General features: G+C 28.6%; 1 protein-coding gene across 1 annotated transcript in view; it reads left to right on the top strand.

The window, feature by feature from the left end:
• LOC100208084 (uncharacterized) overlaps positions 1-15,528 on the top strand; it is a 29,977-nt gene that overhangs the window by 11,251 nt on the left and 3,198 nt on the right. Inside the window, exons 2-7 of the mRNA XM_065803117.1 lie at positions 3,634-3,777; positions 3,954-5,090; positions 5,333-5,434; positions 5,678-5,767; positions 8,835-8,966; positions 9,056-9,129. Of these exons, the coding sequence (XP_065659189.1) occupies positions 3,634-3,777; positions 3,954-5,090; positions 5,333-5,434; positions 5,678-5,767; positions 8,835-8,966; positions 9,056-9,129 (1,679 nt within the window). The remainder of the gene's footprint in view (positions 1-3,633; positions 3,778-3,953; positions 5,091-5,332; positions 5,435-5,677; positions 5,768-8,834; positions 8,967-9,055; positions 9,130-15,528) is intronic.

The raw sequence follows: 15,528 nt of genomic DNA, 5'->3' as shown, positions 1-15,528 counted from the left end.
TAATAAGTGAATTTACAGCTTGTTTTTATGCCAATGATATTTACAGGCTAATGATACTATTAGAGCTATTACTACTATTATTTTCATAATACAAAAGCAATACACCGAATGGACCAATACCAATAAACCTTTGTGCTAAACTGTTGTTGGTGCAGTTTTAAAATCTCTATACAAACATAATTGTTATTTAGATTCAACAATGATTACTCTTGCTCTGTTGGATGATGATTTGTCATTTGTAGAAAAGCAAGTATTGCAAAAACAGTTCTAACCTTTAAAATTCTAATTTCAACTTGGTACAATACTGAAAACAAATCAAAAGTAGATATAAAAGATAAAACAAAAATGGGAATAGAAATTATTAAACATCCTTCTTCCCTTGCTCTGTTGGTTGATGACTTTTCATCAGTTATGTTTGATAAAATTGGATTAGAGGAACAAAGAATAAATATTGTCTTTTGCTTGTTGAAAGCTTTTGTTGATAAAAGCAGTAAAGTAATGATAATGAACATAAACATAACTGAATCTTTTTGTTTGTTTGAAATATAATCCAGTAACATGAAACTGTTATCAAATGTTGTAACATGAAACTGTTATCAAATGTTGTAACATGAAACTGTTATCAAATGTTGTAACATGAAACTGTTATCAAATGTTGTAACATGAAACTGTTATCAAATGTTGTAACATGAAACTGTTATCAAATGTTGTAACATGAAACTGTTATCAAATGTTGTAACATGAAACTGTTATCAAATGTTGTAACATGAAACTGTTATCAAATGTTGTAACATGAAACTGTTATCAAATGTTGTAACATGAAACTGTTATCAAATGTTGTAACATGAAACTGTTATCAAATGTTGTAACATGAAACTGTTATCAAATGTTGTAACATGAAACTGTTATCAAATGTTGTAACATGAAACTGTTATCAAATGTTGTAACATGAAACTGTTATCAAATGTTGTAACATGAAACTTAATGATCGATATAACGATTCTTTACATTTTTTAAATTTAGTATAAGTTTCAGTTTTAGCTGGACGGAAGTGGATATTTTTTTGCTATTTCTAAAATTTTAATTTTTTTTTCTTTAATGCTATTTTAATATTATATTATTTAAGTTTAAATTGCTGTTTGCACTATAAATTAGCAATGAGTAAAAGAATTTCATCATCACATTAAGGAAAATGTAAAAATGAGGTAATTTGATGCATTTTTAAAGTTGAATGGGAAAAGCAACTTTTGTTTATCCAAACTCAATCTATAAAACTTGTGATCTGTTTGAAAACTATTGATGGAAAAAATATAATCTGCAAAGACATTTCTAAACATTGCACAATGAATTCAGCATTAAATATTCTTATAAATCTGCTCTGAGAACAAATTTTATATGTAAAATAAAAATGCCCAATTGGCATCTTAACAAACTTTGTTCATCAAAATACATTGTCAAAATACAGAAAATTGTTCATTAAAATACATCTTGTTTCATTCTAAATTTCACTTCTCGTACAAAAGAAAAAATGTTTTTCAGATAGTAAAATGGTAAAAGAATGCCCATCAATTTTTGCTGAAAACACAAGAGACTCATGTATGAAGCAATAAATACCAAATATTGCCCTTTTACAAAATACAGTTATGAGAAGAATTAAAGAAATGGCTAATGATGTATCAACAAATCGTTGTTGCCTTATCACCTTCAAAATACTTTTCAATAGTCATAATGAAATTTCTGATTTGAAAATGAGAATGCTCAATTATTAGTTTACATAAGGTGTTTCAATGACAACTTTGATCTCCAAGAACTTCTTGGTTTCTGTCAGCTTCAAACCTCAACAACTCGATCTGATATTTTTGAAGCATTGAAAATATGTGTTTAAAAATAAAACACTTATTTGAACTGGGATAAACTAGACAATATTTGCACTGATGGTGCACCTGCAATGTTAGCACAATTGATGTGTTTCTCTTCTTGAAAAATATTTAAAAAGAAACAATAAAATTGTTTTAAGAAATTAAAGGGTTTGTTTATAAAAGACAAAAAATCATTTCTGCATTTGGGTTAAAGCCTAATGAGGTTTTTTTAAAAATAATAAAAAAATTTGTCCTTTACAAAAAAAAAAAAAAAAGAAATAGCTTTGATAAATAAATTTATTATTTTAGTTTTTCCCCCATGAGGCCTCCAAAAAATCTCATGGAAAATTTTTTTTTAATTTTAAACATAATAAACTTGCTTTTACTAGTATAACAATTAGGGTGCATCCAACGCCCCATACATTCAAAAATTGATCTGTCCCTATTCTTAAAACTTTCTATTGGTTCTCACAAGACAACCTGTTAAATTTTTTCAAAATTGAATAAGATTTAGGGGGGCCACCTCAAGTCTGAAACTTGCAACAAGACCCTAAACAGAAGGAAAAAAAGTTTTTCAAAGGTATGTCATGTTGGGTCTCAAAAGAAGCGAAACTTTATAAAAATTTCAAAAATAACAAAATTTTACACAAGAATTATTATTCTAAGTTTTATTGTATAAAAATTATTATTTTTTAACAAAAAATTAAAAAAAACCTTTTTTTTCATGTTTTTGTCAAAAAAAATTTTCAAGGTATTTTTAACAAAAAAATGATAACTATTTTTGAAATTTTTATAAAGTTTAGCTTCTTTTGAGACCCAACATGATATACTTTTGAAAAACTTTTTTTCCTTCTGTTTAGGGTCTTGTTGCAAGTTTCAGACTTGAGGTAGCCCCCCTAAATCTTATTCAATTTTGAAAAAATTTAACAGGGTGTCTTGTGAGAACCAATAGAAAGTTTTAAGAATAGGGACAGATCAATTTTTGAATGTATGGGGCGTTGGATGCACCCTAATAACAATATCAGAAAAATATTAGACTTAGTAATTTTGTTATGAAAAGATATTTTTATAAGGAACAATACTTTGAAAATACTATATCTCTTGACCCTTTTTTTCTCCCCCCTTCCCTCTTTCTGGACACTTGTCTTTATGAGTTTTGATTTTAGGGGGATTTGGAAAAATACCCCATTGCTAATCTCCTCCCCTTTTCTCTCTAGACATAAAAACCCAAAAATACTTGCCAATGTACTAAATTTCAGGTGGTTACTTCATTCTGTTCATTAAATATTGCCATTTAATGACAAAAAAGCATGCTTTAAAAAATGTCAGCATATACAAGATTGAAATCTAAATATCTCAAGAACCGTAACAAATCAGAAGTTCTAGCTGTCAAATTTTCATAAACCCTACAACATATATAAAACTAGCACAATACAAAACATGTAGTGACAATTTTTTAGTTTTTCTGATGATTTTACATGGGCCCTTTAAAGTTTTTATTAAATTTTTTCTAAAAAAATATGATATATCAAAATATTTTAAAGTAAAACTTTAAAATATTTTGATATATTATATTATGAACTATAAGATGATTAACTAACAAGTTATTTATCTAAAAATGATGACAAAATCAAATGTATAAAGTAGGTTATTGATCTAATAATTTTACTTTGTTGATCTCGAAAATTTTGCTCTACTATCATTGAAAGATTTGTTTTGTGTTAATTTTTTGTTAATTTTTATGGTGTAATTAAAAAGTATAAAAATCTCATAGATTCAAGTTACTTCCCATCAAAGAAATGACATAAATAATTGGAGGTTAAAAGCAGTGAATGTCGAAAAAGAAATTGAAGCCAAAAAGAAGGAACAAATAATGAACCTTATGGAAAAAGTGGCATTGATTGAACAACAACTTCAGGTCTTAATTTAAATTTTTTTTGTGATAATTTTGTTATTTCTTTCTTACTTTTGTTGTAATTATTATTATGTTATTACTATAGATGTATATAAAAAATTTTTTTGCTTTATTTAAAATATATATTTTTTGTTTGTTTCATGTTTAATTAATAATTGTTACGTTTTTAATTTAATTAGAAATTCAGTATCGAAGCACATAAAGGTAAATTTGATTTGAATCATAATTCATTTGATATGAACCATAATTCTTTAGTTGAAGAATCTTTTCAAACAACAAGGGATCTTTTGCCAATGTCACTTGAAAGTGTAGACTTTAAATTATTTGCTCCAAAGTTGAAGCCGACACAAGATAATTTAAATGATTATTCAAAAACAATCGGTGAAAACGCAAAAACATTAAATGTAATAAATAAAAATGATTCGATCGCTTCTATTGTATTCAAAAATGAAGCAGTTTTAGATAGAAGTTTGGTACCAGAAGTTGTAGAGCAAATGAAAACCTTACATGTGTTGTTAGAAAAACAAAAAGAGTTAGATATTTGGTATGAAGATATGCAAAGGCAGCTAGAAATTGAACAAATTCGTTTAAAAGATAAATACAATGAAATCAGATTAAACAATATAAAAGAACAACACAAGCTTATAGAAAACAGTCGAGAATTTTTAACAAATGCTAGTTTGTGCTATAGCGCAGGTTTAAAAGCAACTCCTCATGAAAGTTCTGATTTAGTACATACTTCTAAATATTTAACACACTCTGATCATCCACCTAAAGAAAGTAAACTTGACAAACAATTGTTTGAAAAATCATATGAAATTGCCAACTCTCCATTCAGTTCAAAAGCTAAATGGGTATTGCCAACACCCCCACCATCTCTTACTCCTCCTCCATTTGATGAAAAGAAAAAGACAGAAGATAACACATTGTCAAGTTCAATACCAACTGTTAATGAGATATCTCATGATTTTACAATCCCAAACCTTCCATTTGATCATGACTGCACAGACAATTATAAAAGCGATTGCGGTAAAAAAAATAATAATGCAGATATAACATTAACTGGTTCAACGTTATTTCAATCTTCCAATGATTTCATGAACAGAAGAAAAAGTCGTCCTATTAGATTTTTTCAAACTCCAGATAAATTTTCCATTGAAAAAGATAAAAGTGACCAGAAAAGTTATTTTGATTCAACATCAACTCCACAAGATAGTTGGGCATCTACAGTTAAACATGTTAATCAAAGTTTTTCTCCTGTTCGCAAAGACACTTCGCCTAATGCTTCTTTCCACAAACCAACTACTTTACATTATGTAAGATTTTGTTTCATTTTGGGCATTTTTAAAGTTTTTGTTTTGATTTTAGCTTTAACATTAACATATATTTTGAAACAAAAAAACTGTCTAAAACTTTTATATACTGTAAGTACATAAGTTTTAAAAATAAAAATCTTTAATACTAAAGAAGTTTAAGATATAAAAATTAATTACTTAATTATAAAAATCGCTCTTAGATAATATAAAGTTAATATAAATTTTTTTTAATTTGCTTTTAGTCTTTTAAAAACATAGACAAAGTTATTGCTTTGTCAAAAGGTTTTTTGACGCGTCGATTATTGAAGACATCAAAAGTTATTGAAATAGTAAAGACTATAAGGGTATAGTATTTTTATTATAAACATTTTTGAGTTGTTGTAATAGGAATTAAATGCTATATATATATATATATATATATATATATATATATATATATATATATATATATATATATATATATATATATATATATATATATATAAACATATATAACATATATAACATATATAACAAATATAAAATATATGTAAAACTTTAAAAAACATATTATTTGGTACTATGTTGTATTTTTAATTAAATACCAGGATACAGCTGCTTTTCTTGAAGGAATGAATAAAGAAAACAAACCAATTAACCATGCTGATAAGCAAATGATCAATCGGCTTCATGAAGAGGTTTATTATAAATGTTATATATATATATATATATATATATATATATATATATATATATATATATATATATATATATTTGTAATACTTTTTTATTTATTTAACATCTTCAAATGTTTTACATGCATATACTATGCTATTTTGTCAACAAGAGGAAAATGATAGTCAGCTTTTTTTATCTATATTTTTGAGAAATTTGGACTTTTTTTTTTGCTCAACAAATTTACTCCTAACCGTACTACAAGTAACCACTATCTAAAAAGGAAGTTGCCATAGTAATCATAGAAAAAAGCTAGAGAATGTTTAACAAAAGTATTTATAACTATAAATTTTACAAATTGTATCAGTTAAATGAGAATAGCATTGAGACTGGAAAGAGAATTCTAAAGCATTGATGTTCGAGGAAAAAACTGAATGCGCAATAAAAGATTACAATAAAATAATGCAACTTTGCTGAATGACAAGTATGACAAAATAGGAATTTGGAATTAATGGAATGTTTGATTATATGAATAGCATTTGTAGAAAAGCTATTCAACTTTATGAAAATGAGACAAAGTGTCAAGCTCAGCACTATATTAACTAAAATTACAATTAAAATTAACAATATATTAACTATTTACAATTTTGACTGTAACTAAAGGGAAAGAGTATTATTATTCAAAGTAACTTAAATATGAAATTGGTGTAAGATATAAGGACTAACAAAAGGTGCACAGAAAGAGAGTATGGAATTTGCAGTAAGAAAATGGCGAGCACAATAGAAAAAGGAAATCTTTGCAGTTGCTAACTTTTCCCCACAAGCATTGATGCTTTTGGAATTCTAAAATCCATTTTCATGTCATCATGACTTTAATTAAATTATTTTTTGTCAACTTCTTTTTTGCTTTAAAACTCTTTTTTTTTGCTATCAGTTAATTTCTAATCTGAATGTTTGCTTGCTGTCTTTTTTGGGGTGAATTTGTGAATTGTTAAAAAAATTAAAAAGTTTATTGTTGAGTTCCGTAAAACACTTTTGAAAGATTGTGATAGAAATGTTGTCCAAACCACAAGCTCAAACCGCTAACCACAAAATCTAACAAAGAATTCAAGTGAGGAATGGAAGTTATGTTTGTAATGGAAGCTATGATAAGTAAGCAATGGAAGCTTTGATATATAGAGCAATTTGGATTGTGTGACAATAGAGCAATCTGGTGGTCAAGAGATAAATTAAAGGAAAAGTTTTTTGCAAATAGTTTTGCACAGTCCTTTAGAGAGATGATAAAATCAGTCCCATATATGAGAGATAAATTTTTAGACTTTCCTATATTAATGACACTGGCTTTAAATTTCTGTTTTTTCTTGTTCTCTGGTGTCCAGGAGCTCTAAAAGTGTTGAGTGATTATGATACAATTCTACAAAATCTACAAAGAAAAATATCATGAAACCATGCAGTTGAATAAGGCTAGAATTGAATTGAGTTGAAAATTACAAATCAAGAATCTTAGTTAGCTTTAAGAAAGTTTTAAAAAGTTTGATTAAAAGGTGAATCTGATGTAGAGGAAATTCAAGATAAAAGTTTTAGTGAGGTTATAGTATGGTCTGAATCACCTAAGAAAGAACAAAAAAAAACTGAGCCCAAGCTAGAATCTGAGATACAACCCAAGGATAAGTGATTAAGATTGTTTGGAAAATGAGTCAATAAGACTAAGTAAACAAAAATTGACAAAAATTTATTGTCGGCAGGGTCAGTGGAACTACAGCCAATTTATGCAGTGTGATAAACAATTAAGTCATTAACTACAACATTGGCTGATAGATAAAGAAGAAAGCTGGGTCTATTTAATCAGAAATAATAGGGAAAAAAAAGAGAATAATAATAAACAAAGAAAAAGGTGATTAAGTGAATACAGAAAGCACATAAAAGAATATTCAGAAAATTCAATCCATAAAAAATGGCTAATAGCCAACTTTGTATGTAAATATGTCTAGGCCAAGCATATGAGTATTAGAGTTTTTGCAAACCAAAGGAAAACAGTCATCAACACTGAAAAATAAAATAGGTAAGTTTTAATTAGTTTCACACTGAGAAAGTAAGTCTAGTAATCTTTGTAAGAATTAAGATTCAAGGTATGAATAATTACTTTGAAGAACACCAATATTTGTAAAAAAAAAAGACAGTTATTTGTTTTTTATTTTTTAATTATTTTTAGGTACAGTAGTTATGTTTTAAATTAGTAAAAAAATAGGTGCAATCATAGACAGTACTTGACTCCTTTAACATTTATTTACAATACTTGACACCTTTAGCAATAATTTATGCAGTTGCCTCCATCCTGCTAATCAAGTTCAAGTTGTAGTAATCAAGCTCAAGTTGCTAATCAAGCTCAAGTTGTTACAAAAGGTTATTTATGTGATCTTGATAATGTACATCAAAAGCACAAACAGGAGTATCATCCATGCGCAAAATAGCTCTGTTAATATGGTAATATTTTGCAGCTGTTGGTGGAATCAGATTCTCTAAGAGCTATCACAAAGTTTAGGAAATCCTTCTACCAGCCGGCCTCAAAACAAATAAATTTAGTTTTAAAGCTGTATCCTCATTAAGAGATAGCAGAGTTGCATAGCCAATACCAAGGTCATCATCATAAGGCAAAACAATATAAACAGGTTTACATCAACACAAGCATAGATAAAAAAGGGTGCAAAATTGGTGAACAGAAGTTTTCTGCCAACCACAAAGTTTTTGCCTTAAAGGCTATCTACAAGTTGTAGCCAAATGCAGTTAATATATGGCCGAGTTAATTTTTTTTATTGAAATGCGATTTTTAGTCTTTATTCAATGCAATATGAAATCAAAATATTTTAGTCTAAAACCCTCCCATAAAATTTTCTAATTATTTAAATAGATTTCTAATATAATTTATAATTATTCAAATAATTACATCATTCAAATAGATTGCATATTACAAACATTAGAGTAGTATTAAGGCTGATTAATCTGTTCAAAGTAATTATGAAATTTCTTAGAAAATTTTTATATTATGTAATATCAAAACTGATTCCATTTTAAATAGTTGTTTATTTCCAGCTGTTCAGTAAGCGTCAGAAATTGCACGATATTTTTTTTAATACGACAATTGCAGAACAAATGAAGCTGCTCTCTATTTCTCGTATGCAAGCTAGAGAAAAAATGTTTTCACAATCTAAAGCATACAGTAAAGTAAACTTTTTATTATTTTTAATTTAAATGATAATAAAAAATGACAAATATTATTTATATTATGTAAATGTATCATTTGTATATTTTAGAGGGAAGCCTGGTCTCCAAACATTAACAAAAAATTGTCAACTGCATCACAGAGAACTTTACAGAGAAAACTTCAGTATCTTTGAGTATATATTATATACACATATTTTCCCTAATTCCGAAGGTTGCATATATATATATATATATATATATATATATATATATATATATATATATATATATATATATATATATATACACACATTTATATTAATTGTTTCAATGTCATCTTGTTCATGAATATATATAATTAAAGTATCAAGCATAAATATCATTTGCCAGAACTAAATTTTTCTTTGTGATATTTCAACCTGTCTTTTTTAAATGAAACGCAGCCATGTATATGATATTTTGTTTTAATATATATATATATATATATATATATATATATATATATATATATATATATATATATATATATATATATATATATATATGTATATATATATATATATATATATACATATATAAATTAATAATAACACTTATCTAATTTTTAGTTATAATAATTTAGTTATAAATTAATAAAAGCACTTATCTAAATTTTAGTCTTCAACAGCATGTTTTACCATCAGTAGGTTCATTAGGCTTCCTAATGAACTTACTGATGGTGAAACACGCTGTTGAAGACAACTAAAAATTAGGTAAGTGTTTTTCTAATTTATTATTGCTCTGTTCTTTAAGAACATTGACCACTCTATTTGTAGAATACACTAACACAGTTTATGTATATAAATATATGTATGTATGTATATATATATATATATATATATATATATATATATATATATATATATATATATATCCACATAGAGTTCAAAACTAGTTCAAGTTACTGGAAGAAAAGTTTTAAGCTTATGGCAAATATTTTAGGAATTAAAGTCAGGACATTAATACCGTGTGTATATATATATATATATATATATATATATATATATATATATATACTAGGGTGTCCCATAAGTTCGCGGGCACCTTGCGACAAAACTTTATTTCATTGTAACTTAATATTTATTAACAATTATTCTTCAAAGTAAATTCCATTGCTTTCTACAGCTTTCGTCCATCTTTGCGCCAATTGCTCAATTACGCGGCGATACCATTCCGCCGGTTTGGAGGCGAAAAACTCTCTACACCCATTTTCGACCTCCTCCAAAGAATCGAAGGTCCTACCGCAAAGAAAGTGAGCCATCGAACGGAACAGGTGGTAGTTGGATGGCGCAAGGTCCGGACTGTATGCAGGATGAGGAAGAACTTCAATTCCAGGCAACTCCAAAATTTTTTCCTTGGTGCGAACGGCGGTGTGTGCTGGAGCGTTGTCGTGTAGCATGAGCGCGTGATTTCGATTGACCGAGGCAGGATAACGAGCCGAGAGAGCGGCATAAACACGATCCAGTTGTTCAGTGTAGAGTGCGGCGTTCACTGCAAGACCATTTGGAACAAGCTCAAAGTGAATTATCGCCTCGAAATTCCACCAAACACACAACATGACCTTGTGAACGAACCGATCCTGTTTGGCGACTTGTAGAGCGGGTTGGCCGGGCTGGATCCAAACGTTCGCCTTATTGGCGTTACGGAAGAAGACCCATTTTTCATCTCCAGTAACAACTCGACGCCAGAAACGAAGGTCCTTGGGGTTTTCGAGCAGATGGGTGCAGGTGTCGACGCGTTGTTTTTGCTGCGCAAGCGTCAATTCGTGAGGAACTTCTCGGCAGCGCCTATTGACGAGTCCGATTTGATGGAGGTGGCGATCGATGGTGGACTTGGAAGGGCCGAGCTCTGCCGACAATCTGCGGGTGCTAGTTTGTGGTTGCTGCTCCACCAGCTCGCGCAGCGCCTCATTGTTTACTGTCGATGGACGGCCTGACCTGGGTAGATATGCAAGGCTGGTTTCGCCGTTGTTAAAGCACTTGAACCATTTGGCCGCTGCGGTTTTCTTGATCATTCCATCGCCTTCCACATTGCAAATTTCAGCTGCTGCATCTCTTGAACTCATTCCTTTTTTCCAATAGTGACGCAAAAGTACGCGAATCTCATATTTTTCGTCCGTCATTTTAGAACTAAAAAGACACATTTTTAAATCACAATTACAAAAAGCAATACACCATTTTAAAGAGGAATAAAAATACTACAAAATAATATCAATCATTAATTGATTTGAGTCAAACGTCATAAAAAAAATTATGTTTGAAAATATTAGCTTCAAGTGCCCGCGAACTTATGGGACAACCTAGTATATATATATATATACATATATATATATATATATATATATATACATATATATATATATATATATATATACATATATAAATATATATATATATAAATATATATATATATATATATTTATATATATATATATATATATATATATATATATATATATATATATATATATATATATATATATATATATATATATATATATATATATATATATATAGGTTTTGTTCAACGCCAAAACCCGCTAATCTCAGGTCATGAAATCTTGTATCTCATCTCAAAAATTAGGCTCTCGTGACTTCTGGAGAATCTTTAATAATATCAATAATAAGGGCAAATCTATAATTCCACCTCTCTTGTATGGTTCAGACTTTGTCACCTCACCTAAAGACAAAGCCGAATTGTTTGCTAAAAACTTTTCATCAATATCATCTCTTGATTCCACTAGTTGCATTCTACCTGATATTGCCAACAAACAGGTTGATCCATTGCTTGACATTCATATCACTCCAGCTTCTGTATCTAAAGTGATTTCCTGCCTAGACTCTTCTTCAGCTTGTGGCCCGGACAACATACCTGTTATTGTCTTGCAGAAGTGTTCTCCGGAGCTGTCATCTATACTCTCAAAACTATTCAACAAGTGCTTATCAGAGTCTTGTTTTTCAGGCTGCTGGAAAGCGGCATCTGTTATCCCTATTTTCAAAAATTCTGGAGAGCGATCTGATTCTTCCTATCATTAGCAAGGTTTTTGAATCTTTGATTAACAAACACTTAATTGTCATAATAAAACCTGTCAGTTATTACTGTTAGCTGATTTGCTAACAGTAATAACTGACAGGTTTTATCGTGCATTAGATTAAGGTGGAGAGGTTAAGGCCATCGCTCTTGACATTTCAAAAGCTTTTGATAAAGTTTGGCATGCTGGTCTTCTCCATAAGCTTTCTTCTTATGGTGTATCTGGCAACCTCTTTAAGATGATTGAATCCTTCCTTTCCAATTGTAGCATAAAAGTTGTCCTCGATGGACAACACTCTTCTTCTTATTCTTTAACTTCAGGGGTTCCTCAAGGTTCTATCCTTGGCCCTATACTCTTTTTAATTTACATTAAAGATCTTCCAGATATTCTCACATCTATGGTGGCATTGTTTGCTGATGATACTACCATTTGTTCTTGTCGTGATAAGAAACCAAAACCTTCTGATTGCTTGGAGGGAGCATTTGAGCTTGAAAAGGATCTCACTTCTGCTACAGCATGGGGCTCACAGTGGCTGGTGAACTTTAATTCAGATAAAACTCAATTTTTTTCAGCAAATCGTTATCGCAATAATTTAGATCTTTCTATATTTATGAACGGTGATGTACTCGATGAGTCACCTACTCTTCATCTTCTAGGATTAACTCTTACTTCCAATCTTCCTTAAAAACCATATATCAAATCAGTTGCAAAATTAGCATCTGCTAAGGTTGCATCTCTTTATCGAGCTCGTCACTTTCTTACTTCGGATTCTATTCTCTATCTCTATAAATCTCAAATCCGGCCTTGTATGGAATACTGTTGCCATATCTGGGGCGGATCTTCTAATGATGCCCTTTCTCTTTTAAACAAGGTGCAAAAACGCATTGTAAACATAGTTGGACCTGCTCTTGCAGCCAACCTCCAACCATTATCACATGGTCGTAATGTTGCTTCTCTTTCTCTTTTCTGCAAATACTATAATGGGCACTGCTCTAAAGAGCTAGCGTCTCTTTTGCCATCTACTAAAATTCATTCTCGTGTTACTCGTCATTCAATTAAGTGTCATCCTTTTTCTGTGACTGTTCCTAAATGCTCCAAAAACGCTTATTTGTCTAGTTTTTTTCCTCGAACATCAGTTCTTTGGAATTCGCTTCCTTCATCTTGCTTTTCTGATTCATATAATTTGCAATTTTTTAAGTCGTTTGTCAATCGTTATCTTGCTCTACAATCTTCATCTTTTCTCTTTCAGTAACTTCCAACTTTAATTAGTGGCTGCTTGCAACCTTTTAGGAAGCGAAGATGTTTAAAAAAATATATATATATTTATATATATATATATATATATATATATATATATATATATATATATATATATATATATCTATATATATATATATAATATATATATATATATATATATATATATATATATATATATATATATATATATATATGTATATATATACAACCCGTAGATGTTGTCCGAAAGTTTTTTCCATATTTTGTTGACAAAAAGTAAAAATTTAAATGCAAGACCGGAATTATTTTTTTTATTCATTGATAGACTGCCTGCCCCAACCAAACCCTCAGTCGATGTAGCAACACTCCCTTGCAGACCAGGCTAAAAGATAGTAGATGTAGCAACACTCCCTTGCAGACCAGGCTAAAAGATAGTAGATGTAGCAGCACTCCCTTGCGAGTCAGGCTATTTGTCAGTCGATGTAGCAGCACTCCCTTGCGAGTCAGGCTATAAGATAGTCGATGTAGCAACACTCAGCGCATGATTTACAGTAAAAAAAAATAAAAATAAAAACATTTTATTAAAAAAATTAAAAATAAAAACATTTTATTAAAAAAAATAAAAATAAAAACATTGTTTATATTGTTAAAAACATTCAGAATGTTTTTAAAACATTTTGGTCAAATAAATTTGCGTTTTGTGGTTTTTTTTTAAAACGATTTATTTGTAATTAAATTAATGGTTATTACTTTCGTCCAACACGCAAATGTTGGACGAAAGTCAAAAGTAATTCAAAGTGACGCATGTGTTGGCATAAGAATCACTTTTTTCCTTCCGCTCTTCCCAAAGACAACAAACTTTAGATCTATGTATTTATATATATGTGTATATAATATATATATATATATATATATGTATATATACATGTGTGTGTATGTATATACATATGTATGTATATGAATATATATATATATATATATATATATATATATATATATATATATATATATATGTATATTCATTTATTTATAGCAACACTCAGCGCATGATTTACAGTAAAAAAAAATAAAAATAAAAACATTTTATTAAAAAAATTAAAAATAAAAACATTTTATTAAAAAAAATAAAAATAAAAACATTGTTTATATTGTTAAAAACATTCAGAATGTTTTTAAAACATTTTGGTCAAATAAATTTGCGTTTTGTGGTTTTTTTTTAAAACGATTTATTTGTAATTAAATTAATGGTTTTTACTTTCGTCCAACACGCAAATGTTGGACGAAAGTCAAAAGTAATTCAAAGTGACGCATGTGTTGGCATAAGAATCACTTTTTTTCTTCCGCTCTTCCCAAAGACAACAAACTTTAGATCTATGTATTTATATATATGTGTATATAATATATATATATATATGTATATATACATGTGTGTGTATGTATATACATATGTATGTATATGAATATATATATATATATATATATATATATATATATATATATATGTATGTATATTCATTTATTTATATAAAATGAATAAAAACAACTTTTGATGGAACTCTGAGTTTCATGCTTTTCAGCTATCATCAGCCATTGTGTATTCGTCACGTAAATTCCATCACGTAAAAACCGTTTAAAAAATGCAAATTATAATTACTGTGGAACAAGTTCAGAGCTTACAAAAATAAAACAAAAAAACGATAAATATTTTAGTCCCCGGTGTTGAAAGTAAAAATTTCTTTGAATGCCGGCACTTTGATATTATTTCATATCTTTTTTTAAGTAAGTTTTTTTCTCTGTTTGATAATATATGGAATTTCTCAAGGAGACAAAAATTACAAACTTTTGATGCTTGATTCTAGGGCTTACATCGTGCTATTATCTTCCATGTAATCACAGATTATGTATATTTTTATATTTGGGTTCATTGAAAGATTTAAGATGGTTATTTTAATTTAATGCATATCTTAATTTAAATGCGGTTTCACTTATACCGAAATAAACTTCATTTTTGAATTCTGGATCTCCAGAACTTACAGTGGCTTGGTATATGATATTGTTAGAAAAGCTTTGGTTACTTAATGGACAAATCTTTTTATCTATGCAGTGGCATTGTTTTAATGTTATATTTTCATTGCATTGTAAAATCTTGTTGTTATGTGCATTTATTAAAGATTTGGCATTAGGCATATATTTATTTATTAAAGACTTGACATTATACACACACACACACACACACACACATATATATATATAAATATATATATATATATATAT

The sequence above is a fragment of the Hydra vulgaris genome, chromosome 08, assembly GCF_038396675.1.
Source record: "Hydra vulgaris chromosome 08, alternate assembly HydraT2T_AEP".
Taxonomy (NCBI): Eukaryota; Metazoa; Cnidaria; class Hydrozoa; order Anthoathecata; family Hydridae; genus Hydra; species Hydra vulgaris.
Note: the sequence above shows the minus strand (reverse complement) of the source record. Positions and strands in the feature narration are given on the sequence as shown.